Source organism: Mesoplodon densirostris, chromosome 14, assembly GCF_025265405.1.
Source record: "Mesoplodon densirostris isolate mMesDen1 chromosome 14, mMesDen1 primary haplotype, whole genome shotgun sequence".
NCBI classification, from domain to species: Eukaryota; Metazoa; Chordata; class Mammalia; order Artiodactyla; family Ziphiidae; genus Mesoplodon; species Mesoplodon densirostris.
This window is the reverse complement of record NC_082674.1, coordinates 79,639,081-79,652,979: the sequence shown is the minus strand read 5'-3', so window position 1 is coordinate 79,652,979 and position 13,899 is coordinate 79,639,081. Positions and strand designations below refer to the sequence as shown.

The window sequence follows — 13,899 nt, the reverse complement described above, 5'->3', positions numbered from 1 at the left end:
CTTGTGCAATAGAATCCATTAGTAACTTAAGCAGTTGTGTGCCTGTTAAATGCAGAAAGTATTGAACGTATCATGGAATGACACCTTCAGTCATTCAACACGGAATTTTTTTTTTTTTTTTTTTGCGGTACACGGGCCTCTCACTGTTGTGGCCTCTCTCATTGCGGAGCACAGCCTCCGGACGCGCAGGCTCAGCGGCCATGGCTCACGGGCCCAGCCGCTCCGCGGCATGTGGGATCTTCCCGGGCCGGGGCACGAACCCGCATCCCCTGCATCGGCAGGCGGACTCTCAACCACTGCGCCACCAGGGAAGCCCTGGAATTTTTTTTTTTTTTTTTTTTTTTAAGCACCAGGCACTAGCAGGAAGCAAGTTCCTGGGCCTCCAGGAGCTTATGGACTGCTGGTAGGTGCATAAAAGTAGAAAAGTACGAAGACCCTGTAGTGAGGTTAATTCCCACCAGTGACCTAACTACTGGAGGACGATGGGAGAGAAGAGACAGGAGAGGTGTAATGATTTGTGTGTGTGTGCGTGTGTGGGTTTTTTTTTTTGGCTGCACCCTGCAGCTTGCAGGAATCTTAGTTCCCCAACCAGGGATCGCACCCGCGCCCTCGGCAGTGAAAGCGTGAAGTCCTAACCACTGGACCGCCAGGAAATTTCCTGATTTGTGTGTCTTTAAGGTCCACTCTGGCCACAGTGGTCTGAAAGGTGTTTGGGGAGAGTTGGAGTTTAGACCCTGGGAGGCCAGTACAGTAGGTAAGGAAGCTGAGAGTGAGTTTTTCTCGAGCACTCTGGGTTCCGGGAGGAGGGTGGTGAACAAGACAGACTTGGTCTCTCCTCTCAGTGAGGGTGACCTGAGAGAAGTGTAGTGAAAATGCAGCACGGTGGTGCTTTGGTCACACACAGTGCTGCAAAATCTTTTGTAATATATAGAGGCATTGAAGCGTTCTTGTCTCTCAAAGCGATGGGACTCCTTGCTCTGGTGTTCTAGAAGACATTCCCATTTCTTTCTATTGTCTCCAGTTTCTAGGTGAGTTTCTGACTTCTCCACGCTCTGCTTACTTATACTGGTCCCCTACACTATGGGGGTTGTGTAATGACAGGCCAGTCTCCCGTTGGGACTGGGCTTTTTACTCCGTTTGAAGACTGCGTTCAGCCACAGAGCAACTGCTACCCTTCCAATGAAGGTCTTTGGTGTCCGTTCCCCCCTGAAGCAAAGATGTACCTTAAAAGGAAACAAGTTATTTGTTAGCGTTCGAGACTGTTTCGGGAGCTCTCCCCTTTTGATCAGGTTAGAAATGCATTTTAGGTTTCCTTTCATTCTTAACACAAGACTGTTGCTTTTAGTTATTTTAGACTTGTGAGGGAATCAGCCCTACAGAGGAATTTCACAGGAAATTATTACATTGTCGTGAAAGCTTTGAGAGGTGGTTCTGGAAATTTGGGCTGAGGGTCCGTGTCTGTGCTAGTGTGTATCAGTTAGCACCATGTGTGCTGCAGGTAGTCTGGGGTATGTGTGGTGGCTTCATGCTGTCAGGGGACCCAGGCTCCTGTCATTCTGCTCCACAGCCTTGACATGTGGCCTCAGTTTCACCTCTGATCATATCTGTGTTCCAGGCAGGAAGGAGGAGGAAAGGAGTGGGGAAAGAACAAGCTTTCAGCTGACTTAGCCCCTTTGAAGCCTTTCCTGGAAGCTCTACCCAGCGACTTACTAGCCACGTTTGGCTGCAAGGAAGTCTGGGAAATGTAGTCTTTGAGCCTGGCACATCGCCACCTGTAATAAAATGAAAGTTCTCTTGGGGAGGAAGAAGGGGAGAATGTTGTTAGGAAAGCAACCTGCAGTCTCTGCCGCACTTAACCGTGTATTTCAGCCAGGAAACAGGTGAAATTTGATTCACAGAATGGAATTAAGTCATCAGCACCAGTAGTCAATGCTTTCACCTGCCCTGAGACACTGGACAAATGAGGAGTGAGCTGTCAGTGCTATTCACTGACAGTACGTCTCCTTGAGCTGCATTTCTTGGCCCCTGGTGGTATTCAGAAGCAGCAACCTCGCCCTAACTTCTGACAGAACCCCTGTTGTACTCTTGTTCTAGAACATTCTTCCCATTTGTTGAATTTCAGAGCGGGTGGTGACCTTTGTTTTCTACCTTGGGCTGCATAGGTAAAAAAAAAAAAGTACATTTGGTTTTGAGATGCTTTTAGACGTTTAGAGAATGTTTAAGTGCTCTATAGGCAGACATCGTTTTATTGCACTTCAATTTATTGTGCTTCACGGAGATTGTGTTTTTTACAAATGGAAGGTTTGTGACAACTCTGCGTTGAGCAAATCTATTGGAGCTATTTTTCCAACAACATTTGCTTACTTCATGTCTCTGTCACATTTTGGTAACGCTAGCAATGTTTCAAACTTTTTCACTATTTTATGTGTTATGGTGGTATGTGATCAGTAATCTTTGATGTTACTGCTACGACTTGCTGAAGGCTCAGATGATGGTTAATACTTTTTAGCAATAAAGTTTTTTACAGTTAAGGTATGTGCTTTTTTTTTTTTTTTTTTTTTGAGGTACGCGGGCTTCTCACTGTTGTGGCCTCTCCCGTTGCGGAGCACAGGCTCCGGACGCACAGGCTCAGCGGCCATGGCTCATGGGCCCAGCTGCTCCGCGGCATGTGGGATCCTCCCGGACCGGGGCACGAACCCGTATCCCCCGCATCGGCAGGCGGACTCTTAACCACTGCGCCACCAGGGAAGCCCCAGGTATGTGCATTTTTTTAGACATAAAGCTATTGTACACTTAATAGACTACAGTATAGTACAAACATAACTTTTATATGCACTGGGAAACGAGAAAATTCGAGTGATTTGCTTTATTGTGATACTTGCTTTATTGCAGTGGTCTAGAACCGAACCCGCAATATTTCTGAGGTTTGCCTGTATTTGCCTAATTTTAAAATTAAAAACAGACTGTAAAATATTCAATATAGCAAAGCAGTTAAGAGTTTGGGCTATGGGATTAGACCTGAGTTCAAATCCCGATCCCACCAGATTCTAGTTGTAGAATCTTGGGCAAGTGATAGAAACTTCCTATCTATGCCTTAGTTTACTCACCTGTAAAGTAGAATAAAAGTTCCTACCTCATGTTTTTGATGAGGCCTAAAGGAGATACCTGGCCCCGGGTGAGTGCTGAGTAGCTATTATTTCGTTAAGTCCATGAAACATAAGACTGATGACATACGCGGGTCACAGCCAGCTCAGAGAGCAGAAAAGGGGAATTTGTAACTGGCATGCAAAGGTGAGATAGGCCTGCAGGGATGGGGCCTTCAGTAGATGCTGAGATGACCAACGGTCGGGCCCATCCTTTTCCCACTCTGCTGGCCTCAGCCAACTGTTCTAAGGATGGTAAGACTCTCCTGTGCAGTGGACAAGAACAGCCCCCACCAGCACAGGGAGGGTGGTGGCATTCAGGATGCCAGGCTGAAGGGAGCTTCACATCACACCGTGCAGAGGCCACGTCCGTCTGGGACTGAGCTCTTGTGAGATTTGTATGAAGGGCTGTCTTCCTCACACAGGGGTGGAGATCCCTGGGTATACTAGCCCTTGGATCCATCAGGAATGACTATTGTGTACCCCTTTTTGCAATAGAAATTGGAAGAATCAGACACGAGTGGCTGCATTCAGAGTGTAATTGGTACAACAGTAGTTTTGAGAAATTCAGCACAAGTTCCTTTTTGCAGTATACGTTTGTTACTATGTTCCAGGACCTGTTCTAGGCACTTGGAAAATACATATAAACGTGTGTATTCGTGCCAAGAACCTTTTGAGATAGGGACTATTGTTACCTTCATTTTACAAGTGGGGAAACTGAGGTATTGAGACGTTGTCGTTTGCTGGAGAACACCCAGTTAATAAGTAGCAGAGCCAGGAAGCTGCTTTCAGAGCCTCTGCATGTAACCTAATCTCAGGTTATCGTGGCCTCCTGCAGCTCCCTTTGGTGGAGGGGCACTGCTCAAACCTGCTTTTCGGAGCAGGTTAAGAGGTGCCGAGGTGCCTGTCCCTACCTGTTGTAAAATCGTGTGCAGGAAGGATTTGTATACAGGCCCAGGGCAGAAGGTAAGGGCAGCTTCTTGCTGGTTAAAAAAAAAAAAAAAAAAAAAGAGATCCTTCTCCCTGAGCCACTTGTTGAGAGTCGTGGGGAGTTTCCAAGCGTATGGTGGGCTCTCCTAAAAACAGTTTAAAAGCTGGAGAAAGAAACGACCAATTTCTCTGTTTTTTTCTTCCACAAATAGGATACATTTTGTTAAGAGAACACGCATGTTTGTTTAATGAACCACACTGAGGCTGGATTCTGGCCAGCTGATAAACAAGGGTACTGCCTAGGACAGAAGTCATTTCTCTAGTTCCTGTTCTTCAGGGTCCAAAAATGTGCTGTGGGCCTCTTTCACATAGGAGAATTTGTAAACCCAGAGCTTCAGGCTAGAGATCGGCAAACAAAATACGACTTGGACCTGAGGCCTTCGGCTTTGAACTGCAGGTGTAGAACAAGCAGGCTGGATGTCTGTGGTCTCCGGAGAGCCCTGAGCCTAGATTCGCAGCCCACCCCTAGCATGCTTTAGGCCTCGTGGTCTGCAGACCGGCATTCTGTTTTCTTCCTGGTCTCGAGGGCCAACTCTAACGAATGCTTTTTCCTATGTTGATGTTTTTAATCTCTAAATTGTTGTTTACCGTATTATTTGTGGTAAGTGAAACCCTTTTGTAGGGGGTATGAAAAAAAATCAGTAAGTATAATATTTAACCCTCTCTGGAGCCTCCCCAGTATGGCTCCCATACACCTGAGCTGCAGGTTGCCGGAGTCCAGCTCCAGCGAGTCCAGGGATACCTGAGGGATGGATAGCGTCGGCGAAGGAAATAAATCTATTACACTTCTTAAAGTATCAGCATTGCATGTTTCTCTCTCTCATCCTCTCCTTTATTGTTTACAATCACAGGTTTATATATTATAGTTGATTACATTACCAGGTACGTGGCCAAACAACCTTAGCACAATCAAATCTCAAAATATTCTATAAATTTTTTTTAAAAAAATATCCCCTAGTTTCTAGATGTCCTATTAAAATATTTCCCCAAGTTCCCATTAATCACAGGTTATTTCTTAGTAACCAAGCCAAGCAGTTATATGATTATTTTAATTGTAAAAGTTGGAGCTACTTGTTCCTATTTCTCTTCTTGCATAGGCAAACTTTTACAATGGTTCCACGAAAATATTTACAATATATCCTGCATGCTCTTTCTCGTTGTTTCCTTCAACGGAGACAGTGTTTTCTCCCTATCCTAACAACCAGTTCTGCTCTAGGCATTTGCTTTTCTATAATTAATCTTCCTTTATAATAGAACCATAAATTTCCTATGTCATCAGGAACTCCGGTCCATGGCCATAACTCCATACTAGAGGGTGTTTTTCATAAAAACATCCTCTTAGTTCCAGGCTCTTAATTCTTTACCCATTTCCCTGGGGCTTTAGTGGGTACTTCCCATTCTGTGGTAGTTTCAGGAGGGGGAGTCCTAGAGGAATTTTTCTTTCACGTGGAGCAACATCCCCCCCAAATTGCCCCTATATGTAAATTTATTATCATAAAACATAGCAACAGAGCTGTAGTCCACCTTCCTGGCACGGCGCTGCCTTGCAGTTTCGCCTTCCGTTGCTTCATGACTTTGTCACGTGCAATGGCTCCAGGATGGCTTCCAACAGCAGGTTGGAGAGGAAACGCTCTTTTCCTGGCCCTTCGCCCTGGCTCATGTTCTCTGACATTGGTGCTCCACGGCCATCCTCTCAAGTTAGTCCCATGAGGACAGCCATCCTTACAAGTTTCTGCCATGAGGAGAGGAGTGCCCTTTGTGGGATGCTTCTCTCCTCACCTCCTTCAGGGAACCCAGAGACAGCCCAGAGCCTGGCACCTGCTCCAAGCTGGGCCTCAGTCCCTGGGGTGGCCCCCGCCAACCCTGGTCTGGTTAGCTTGATATGTTCAGCAGGAGGGGTCAAGCACCAGGTTTTGTCTCAAAGGAACTTTGTCAGCTTTCATTTCTGCTTTTCCACACTCAAGATACTTTTTCCCCTAGAATTTTGTTCTCTAAAAGTAGACTGGGGCTTCCCTGGTGGCGCAGTGGTTGAGAGTCCGCCTGCTGATGCAGGGGACACGGATTCGAGCCCTGGTCTGGGAAGATCCCACATGCCGCGGAGCAGTTAGGCCCGTGAGCCACAACTGCTGAGCCCGCGCATCTGGAGCCTGTGCTCCGCAACGAGAGAGGCCACAACAGTGAGAGGCCTGCGTACCGCGACGAGGAGTGGCCCCCGCTTGCCGCAACTAGAGAAAGCCCTCGTATGGAAACGAAGACCCAACACAGCCATAAATAAATAAATAAATAAATTTAAAAACCTTTTTTAAAAAACTGACATTTCATTACCCTTAATTCTGTCATAAAGTTCTATATTTTAAAAATGTAGACTGTTTTTAAAAATTAAGGCTGTGGAAGGCAGTTTCTGGGGGGCAGGGAAAGTTCTCTTTCTGCCCTGGTGCTGGCTATGCGAGTGTTCATTTAGTAACGACTTGGAGCTGTATGCTTACGACTTGTGCACTTTTCAGTATGTATATTTTACCTGAACAACGGAAATGAAGATTTTGTGATTTATTATGAGAGGAGTATCAGCTCATCTGCTGCCAAGAAAGAACAAAAGGAAAGAAGATGATACAAGAAGAGATGAATCCATTTCAATTGATGTGAAAATGGGGGGGTCCAAGGTGAAAGTGGGCAGTGACCCAATAATTTTAGGTATTCCTCCTAAAGACGTGTGCAGCATTTTAGTAGTGTTTGTTATTATAGTAGTGGAAAATTGAAAACAATTAAATGTCAAGTCATGGTTAAATGATGGCACAACCAAAAATGGAATGAAGTATGCCATAGGACTTCCCTGGTGGTCCAGTGGTTAAGAATCCGCCTTCCAATGCAGGGGATGTGGGTTCTATCTCTGGTCGGGGAACTAACATCCCGCATGCCATGGGGCAGCTAAGCCTGTGCACCACAACTACTGAACCCTCACGCTCTAGAGCCTGCGTGCTGCAACTAGAGAGAAGCCCGCACGCCACAACGAAAGATCCTGCATGCCGCAACGAAGATCTCACGTGCTGCAACTAAGACCCGACGCAGCCAAGTAATAAAAAAAGAGTTTGCCATAAGTGTTTGTTTATTAAAGCCACTTATAAAAGCATAGTGCAATCCCATTTTTTAAAAGTATATATTATATATATATGCATAGAAAATAATCAGGAAGAATGTACACCATAATATTAACAATGGATTATTCCTGAGGTAAAGAATTATGGGTGATTGTTATCACCTTATCTATTTAAGTCTTTTCTTCCAATGAGCATGCATTTCTTCTATAACACGGTAAGAGAGGAAATGCGTGTGTAGGGCTGCAGTTTGGGCTCTTAGCTTCCTCACCAGAGTCTGTCTGCTACGTTCCCACATCTGTTGGTCCGGGGGAGGGCAGGGCCTGTACCAGCTGCTGTCAGAATTCTGCCTTTACAAACTATAAAAACTCACCCATGATCCCAGGAGCATGTTCAAATACAAAATCTCAAGTTTAGAGAGAGCTGACTTCCATTCAGCTTTCCTGATGCTCAAATCTTGTTTGCAAAGGGCAGCCTCTCCTCTTTCATGGGTCCCTCTGCAACGCAAGGGCTGGGAGAACCATCCTGCCTCCACTTTGGGATTTCACAGAGGTTTTCTTCAGAGGTCTAGCTGTTCATTTTCCAGGATTCAGTTCACCCCTTCCACTTTATTTGAGGAATTCCTGTTATCTGTATTGTTTCATGCTTGATTATTAAAAAGTCTGATCCTGTTCAGCTACATCATAGAACTCTGTCAAGTTCTCTTGTCTTATTTCATTACCTCCTCGGGGCTCTGGGCACAGTAATGGGTCTATCACAGGTGCTCAAAAAATCACTTGTTCTCTTGAGGCTTGAGACACAGCTCCCCATTCTGAGACAGAGGCCTCCAGAAGAGAGATCTGAACTGTGTGGAGGTCGAGACCTGAGCCCTGCTGGGACTCTGATGCAGCTGCTCCCCATCTCTGGGCTTTTTTTAAAAATGGCTGGGGAAGAGGTTGGGGCTGAGTGGGTGCCGAGGCCCCCGCCAGCCCTCACAGCCTGGTTCTGAGAACACAGCTTGCGGTAGCTCTGGCCTACCTCCCCTTTACCCCAATATGGGAGCACAACGGTATTATAACCCTTGCGGTGTACCGTAGACATGGTACAGTCTCGTTTTGTGTCAATTAAAGTAAACACGTAAAGAAAAAGTTAACCCTTCCCACCCCACCCCCAGGAAAACAATAATAATGAGAATGAATACATATGGAAGGAAAGAAGGCTGGAGAAACCGAAAGGGAAGGACTCTTGCTCTCCCTGTCCGGAGAGTTCTCAGTTTGAAGTCTTGTAGTGACTGTCACGCGGGGCCCGTCGCCATGTTAGGTGTATCTCTCTGAGGGGCTGGGCTTGCCTCCCTGTCTGACCACAGGCCTGGAAGAGAGGCAGGTGACCATCACTGCAGCAAGAGCCCCTGCAATGCGATGCAGCATCCACCCGTGTCTACCCACCCCTCACCAACCTCCCAGCCTTCGTGGGGGTCTGAGGACTTGTCCCTGCGGCACCAGCATGACACTGGGTGAATGACCTCAGCAACCCTGCCAAGAGCTTTCCTTGTGCCATCTTGGTTAATCCTCATGGCAACCTGAGGGGTAGCCACCAGGGATGAGAAGTTAGAGAACGTGCCCAAGGTCACATAACTAGGAGGTGGTGGAGCCAGGACCTGAAGCCAGTTAGCCTAGCTTCTTAGAGACTTTGTCAAGGTCCCCATGGAGGTGAGAGAAGCAGGCTGATAACCAAGCCATCATCTGACTTGATTCTCAGCCCTCAGGAGGATCACAGTGACAGGGGAGGATGTGAAAGAACCACCATCGTCAACCAAGCAGAGCTACTTTACCTGAAAGTCCCTTTGACAACCCAAATTTGACGCTGCACTAAAAATGTGTTAATTCAGTACTGGGCTGGCACCTTCTAAATGGGCTGATTCATCGTGAGTGTCATGTCTACACACACCATCCTCCAAAACCTCTGCGTTGAAGCTGACCTGCCCTTGGTCATCACTGAGTTTATTAACTCATGTGTGAGTTCCTCATATTTTTATGCAGATTTTTAATCTGCATAGCTTTGTATTTCAGGGCAGAGGTTTTTTTTTTCTTTTCTTTTTTTTTTTTTTTTGCGGTACGCGGGCCTCTCACTGTTGTGGCCTCTCACGTTGCGGAGCACAGACTCTGGACGTGTAGGTTCAGCGGCCACGGCCCACGGGCCCAGCCGCTCTGCGGCATGTGGGATCTTCCCGGACCAGGGCACGAACCCATGTCCCCTGCATCGGCAGGCGGACTCTCAACCACTGCGCCACCAGGGAAGCCCAGGGCAGAGTTTTATTCTCAGTTGCTCATTTCAAAATGAGAATTTTCAGAAAAGATAGAGATAAGGGACGATTCTCCTCCAAAAGCTCCCAACTGTACCCTGAATGTTGAAATTGCTAAAAATCCTTCTCTGCTTTTAAAGAGTCTTTATCGCCTTGGTATATCACCTCTAGTATATGCATTGGAAATTCATTACATTTCCACTGTTAAAAATAATGATGTATAAGATAGTGAACTTGGGTTCCTGCAGAGAAATAGCAAGGAGTGTGAAATGCAAACCCCAGGTATAAAACATTTTCACCTACCGAAAGGAACTGGTGAATATAGTTGGTTATCGTTAACGCCCTCTGCCTCGGCCTCCAGCCACAGAGAGGAGCCTGGGCTTTGAAGAGCAGTTGCAGCTCTGCTACTTGCTAGCAGTATGGCCTTGGACAAGTCACTGAATGTCCTAAGCCTCAGTCTCCTCGTCTGTAAAATGGTGGTCACAGTAACTATTTTAAAGGTTGTTATGGGGCTTCCTTGGTGGCGCAGTGGTTGGGGGTCCGCCTGCCGATGCAGGGGACACGGGCTCGTGCCCCGGTCCGGGAGGATCCCACATGCCACGGAGCGGCTGGGCCCGTGAGCCATGGCCGCTGAGCCTGCGCGTCCGGAACCTGTGCTCCGCAACGGGAGAGGCCACAGCAGGGAGAGGCCCGCGTACCGCAAAAAAAAAAAAAAAAAAAAAAGTTTTCTTAAGAAAAACACAAGACCCAGCTGGAATCATCCAGATAAATAGACCTCAGGTCCTTGGAGGAGCTAGGATTAATTGGAGGAATTCTTCAGATGGGCTTTCTGATACTAGGCCAGATAAGACAGACATTTCCTGAAGTCATACTTCTCTCCCCCTAAGCCCGACCTGGGCCTCCATTTTCTCCCCAGTGTCAGCCTTCTTCTGCCTCTCTGTTCAGGCGCTATGCTGACGCCCTGGCCCCCAGCACTCCACTGCCATGGCCTCTCTCTGGGAAAGGTTCCCACCATCTGCCGCTTGGGAAGCCAGGACCTGTGTCCAGGGCTGCCTGGGGTTAGCAGGCCCAGAGGTTATAAGAGACTCACCTGGGACATTTGCAGACGCGTCTTCGGTTCCCTGGATAAGGAAAAAGAAGGGATAAAGTGACTATCCCATCACGACGAATAGTTCCCAAATATGGTTTCTCATTCACTTTTCCTATTTATTTAGGATTATAACTTTTTTTTTCTAGTGCGGCTATGACTATTTTATTTAAAGCAAACAATAAATACATTGACATTATAAAAAAGACAAACTTGTAAAATGACATTAGTGCATAATGATGATTGACATTGTGAAGATTAATTTATATTATAAAGAAATAAGCTGTAAAGAAAGCATGATATAATATTTATATTTTATGGTTTTAATAGTTATGATTAAAATTTTAAAAAATTGTATAGTCGGTTTACAATATTGTGTTAGTTTCAGCTGTACGGCAAAGTGATTCAGTTATACAAATAATACGTATATATTTTTTCAGATTATTTTCCATTATAGGTTATTACAAAATATTGAACATAGTTCCCTGTGCTATACAGTAAGTAAGATTATAACTCTTGAGAGTCCAGGTGAGGGCTTCTTTCCTATCCCTCTTTGTATCAATTTAAAAAACATTACATATATACACTACCAAATGTAAGATAGATAGCTAGTGGGAAGCAGCCGCATAGCCCAGGGAGATCAGCTCGGTGCTTTGTGACCACCTGGAGGGGTGGGATAGGGAGGGTGGGAGGGAGACGCGAGAGGAAGGAGATATGGGGATATACGTATATGTATAGCTGATTCACTTTGTTATACAGCAGTGAATATGTAACACACCATTGTAAAGCAATTATACTCCAGTAAAGATGTTAAATAAAAAACATTGCAAATACAGATGTGGGTGAACGTGGGTTAGTACAATCACCTGCGTGGGATCCAACACGGGGTGGGGGGCTCGCAAGCAGGGGGACAAAGGATAAACCACTGCCTGTCGTGGTTGTGACCCAGCCCTCCCGGGCACAGGTCCCAGGGCCACAGAGCACCCCCCCCGCGCCCCCCGCCCCCTGTCCCAGGCGTTTGTAATCAGCCCAGACCTGTGCGCTTGCTACAGGCTTTGCCCATGGAACATCCCACCCCTGCTGCCGCCGCTCCGGGGCACTGTCTTCCTAAAAACCTCCCGGAGAGTGGAAGGAGCAGCGCGAAGGGGTCTTCCCGCGTTCTCTCTCCAAGAAAGACAAAGGCTGCGCCTGGCCCTGCGGAGCAGCTCGGAGTCCCAGGAATTGCAACTCCGACTCCCGGCAAGGGCTGCCTAGAGCGAAGCCGCGCAAAGGGCGGGAGTCGGGCTGACTCTCCCCGCCGCGATTCCCTAGGACTTACGACGGTGGCAGATGACCGTGATGACCAATATCAGGAGAAGGATGGCGCAGGTCCCGGCCAGGGGTGCCCAGATGTAGATATCGCAGGAGAAATCCAGCCCCCTTGTGTCTACTGACGACACAGAAGACGCCGACATTTAGGAGCGGGCCCGGGATCCCTCACCCCACCCAGCCAGCCGGGGCGCTTCCTTCTCCCGGCTCCGTCTCTCGGTTTCCCCACCACTCGGGCTGCCCTCGGCTCCACCTGCAGGATCAGGGCTGCCCCTGGCGAGGGCTCTCGCCGCGCCCGCCTCACCTGCGCTGCCCGCCGAGGGCCGGCACACTTCTGGGCGCGGAGACACAGTCAGCAACGATTTGCTGGGCGCCCGCGTGGATGGTGGCGTCGCCGGCGTCGTGGTGGGCTTCGCTGCGGGAGCAACAGAGAGTGGTTAGGGGCCGGGCTGGAGCTGTGCACGCGAACCCTCCCCACCGCTCCGCGCGCCTTGGCCAAGTGGGCGCCTCCTCCCGATTTTCCGCTGGAGGTGCCGTAGACCGCCGCCCGCGCGGAGCTCTGCGCTCAGGGCAGGGGAGATGCGGTGGGACCTCCTGGTCCGCGAACCACACCCGGCGCCTCGGACGTGAATGCAGGGCCCGCTCCCCTCCGCCCGGCCTCACTCCAGGGCCCCACCGGAAACCTCGTGGGCTTGGAGGTGATACCCGCATTTTACTGACCAGCAAAGGGGGGCTCAGAGAATTTAAGTACAACTTGCCCAGGATCACACAAGCCCGGAACTCGAGCCCAGATCAACCGGACCTAAAAAGCCATCTTCAGTTCCTGTCCAGTCGCCAGTTCCTATCCAGTCGCACTCTAGCCCCTAGCCTCAGTTTCCTCATCTGTGAAATGGGAACAGTATCTAAGTAGCCCCGAGGGGCGCTAAGAGGCTCGAAGCGTGTGAAAAATGGACTGAGACTGCGCCCCAAACCCCACACCGAGGGGTGCCACGCCCCGGGCGCCCGGACCTGGCAAGAAGACAGGCACGAAGTTGCTGAAGTACATAACCGAGTTGCTCATGAACGAGCAAAAATAGTAGCCTTGGTCCTCCTCGCGGAAGTGGTGCAGAGTGAGGTGGAAGTTGGCGCCCTGGGCCTTGGCGCCGGAGATGTAATTGGTGTCCAGCCCCTCGGCCGGCTTGGACCGCGTGCTGGAGAGGTACATTAGGAAGATGGGTCTGGAGGCGGCCCCGGGCTTCTGGTAGAGCCAGGAGCAGCTCGACGTCATGCTGGACTGCAGCACCTCGCAGTGCAGCTTCACCGTCTCGCCCAGGCGAGCCTGCACCTGCACCGGCGACATCCGGAACGAGAATGACTCGAGGGCCGTGGCGGCATCTGCGGGGCACAGGCAGTGAGGCTGAGCCGGGAGCCCCGCGCCCCCCGCCAGCCCCGGCCCCGTCTTCCCCAGGGGTCGCCAACTCACGGAGCAGCAGCGCCAGCGGCAGGAGCAGGGCAGTCACCGGCGAGGCCATGGCGCGCTCCCCGCGGCGCCGCTCCGCTAGCGGCTCGAAGCTGCGGAGGAGCGCAGGAGCCAGTGGGACGCCAACCCGGGAAGTTGCGCCCTTCGGCCGGCCGCGGAGCCGATTTCGCGTTCGGAGGATGTGATGTCACGTGAAGCCCCGCGGAGGAGAGAGTCGCCCTCCTTTTCGCGGTTGTCACCTTCCAGCACAGAGAGGGGGCTGGGGTCCGTGAATGGGGGCCGTCGAGGCAGCCTTGACGGGAAGCAGGGAATGGTTGAGAACCACGGGTTTGAGGACAAGGGCTTGGAAGTGGCCCTTGGAACGGCTCTCCTGTGGGTGTGACAGCGGCAGAGGATAGAGATGAGAGGTTTCAAGAAGGGAGCGTGAGTGAGCAGGAAGGAGAGAGAAGTGTCCACTTCCTTTGCCCTCGCTTAAAGTGGCCCTAGCACCCGCACCTTGGGGCTTTGGGGCCGTAAAATGGGCCCTGAGGGCTGAAGAG

The 13,899-nt window shown here is 49.4% G+C and overlaps 1 protein-coding gene across 1 annotated transcript; it reads right to left on the bottom strand.

Moving 5' to 3' along the window:
• Positions 1-8,520: 8,520 nt before the first annotated feature.
• CD8A (CD8 subunit alpha) lies at positions 8,521-13,433 on the bottom strand. The gene is made up of 6 exons (XM_060117627.1): positions 13,364-13,433; positions 12,910-13,275; positions 12,206-12,316; positions 11,912-12,022; positions 10,597-10,627; positions 8,521-8,572 (listed from the first exon to the last, which is right to left on the bottom strand). The coding sequence occupies exons 1-6, from the start codon at positions 13,410-13,412 to the stop codon at positions 8,521-8,523; spliced, it is 720 nt and encodes a 239-aa protein (XP_059973610.1). The 5' UTR covers positions 13,413-13,433.
• Positions 13,434-13,899: the final 466 nt, after the last annotated feature.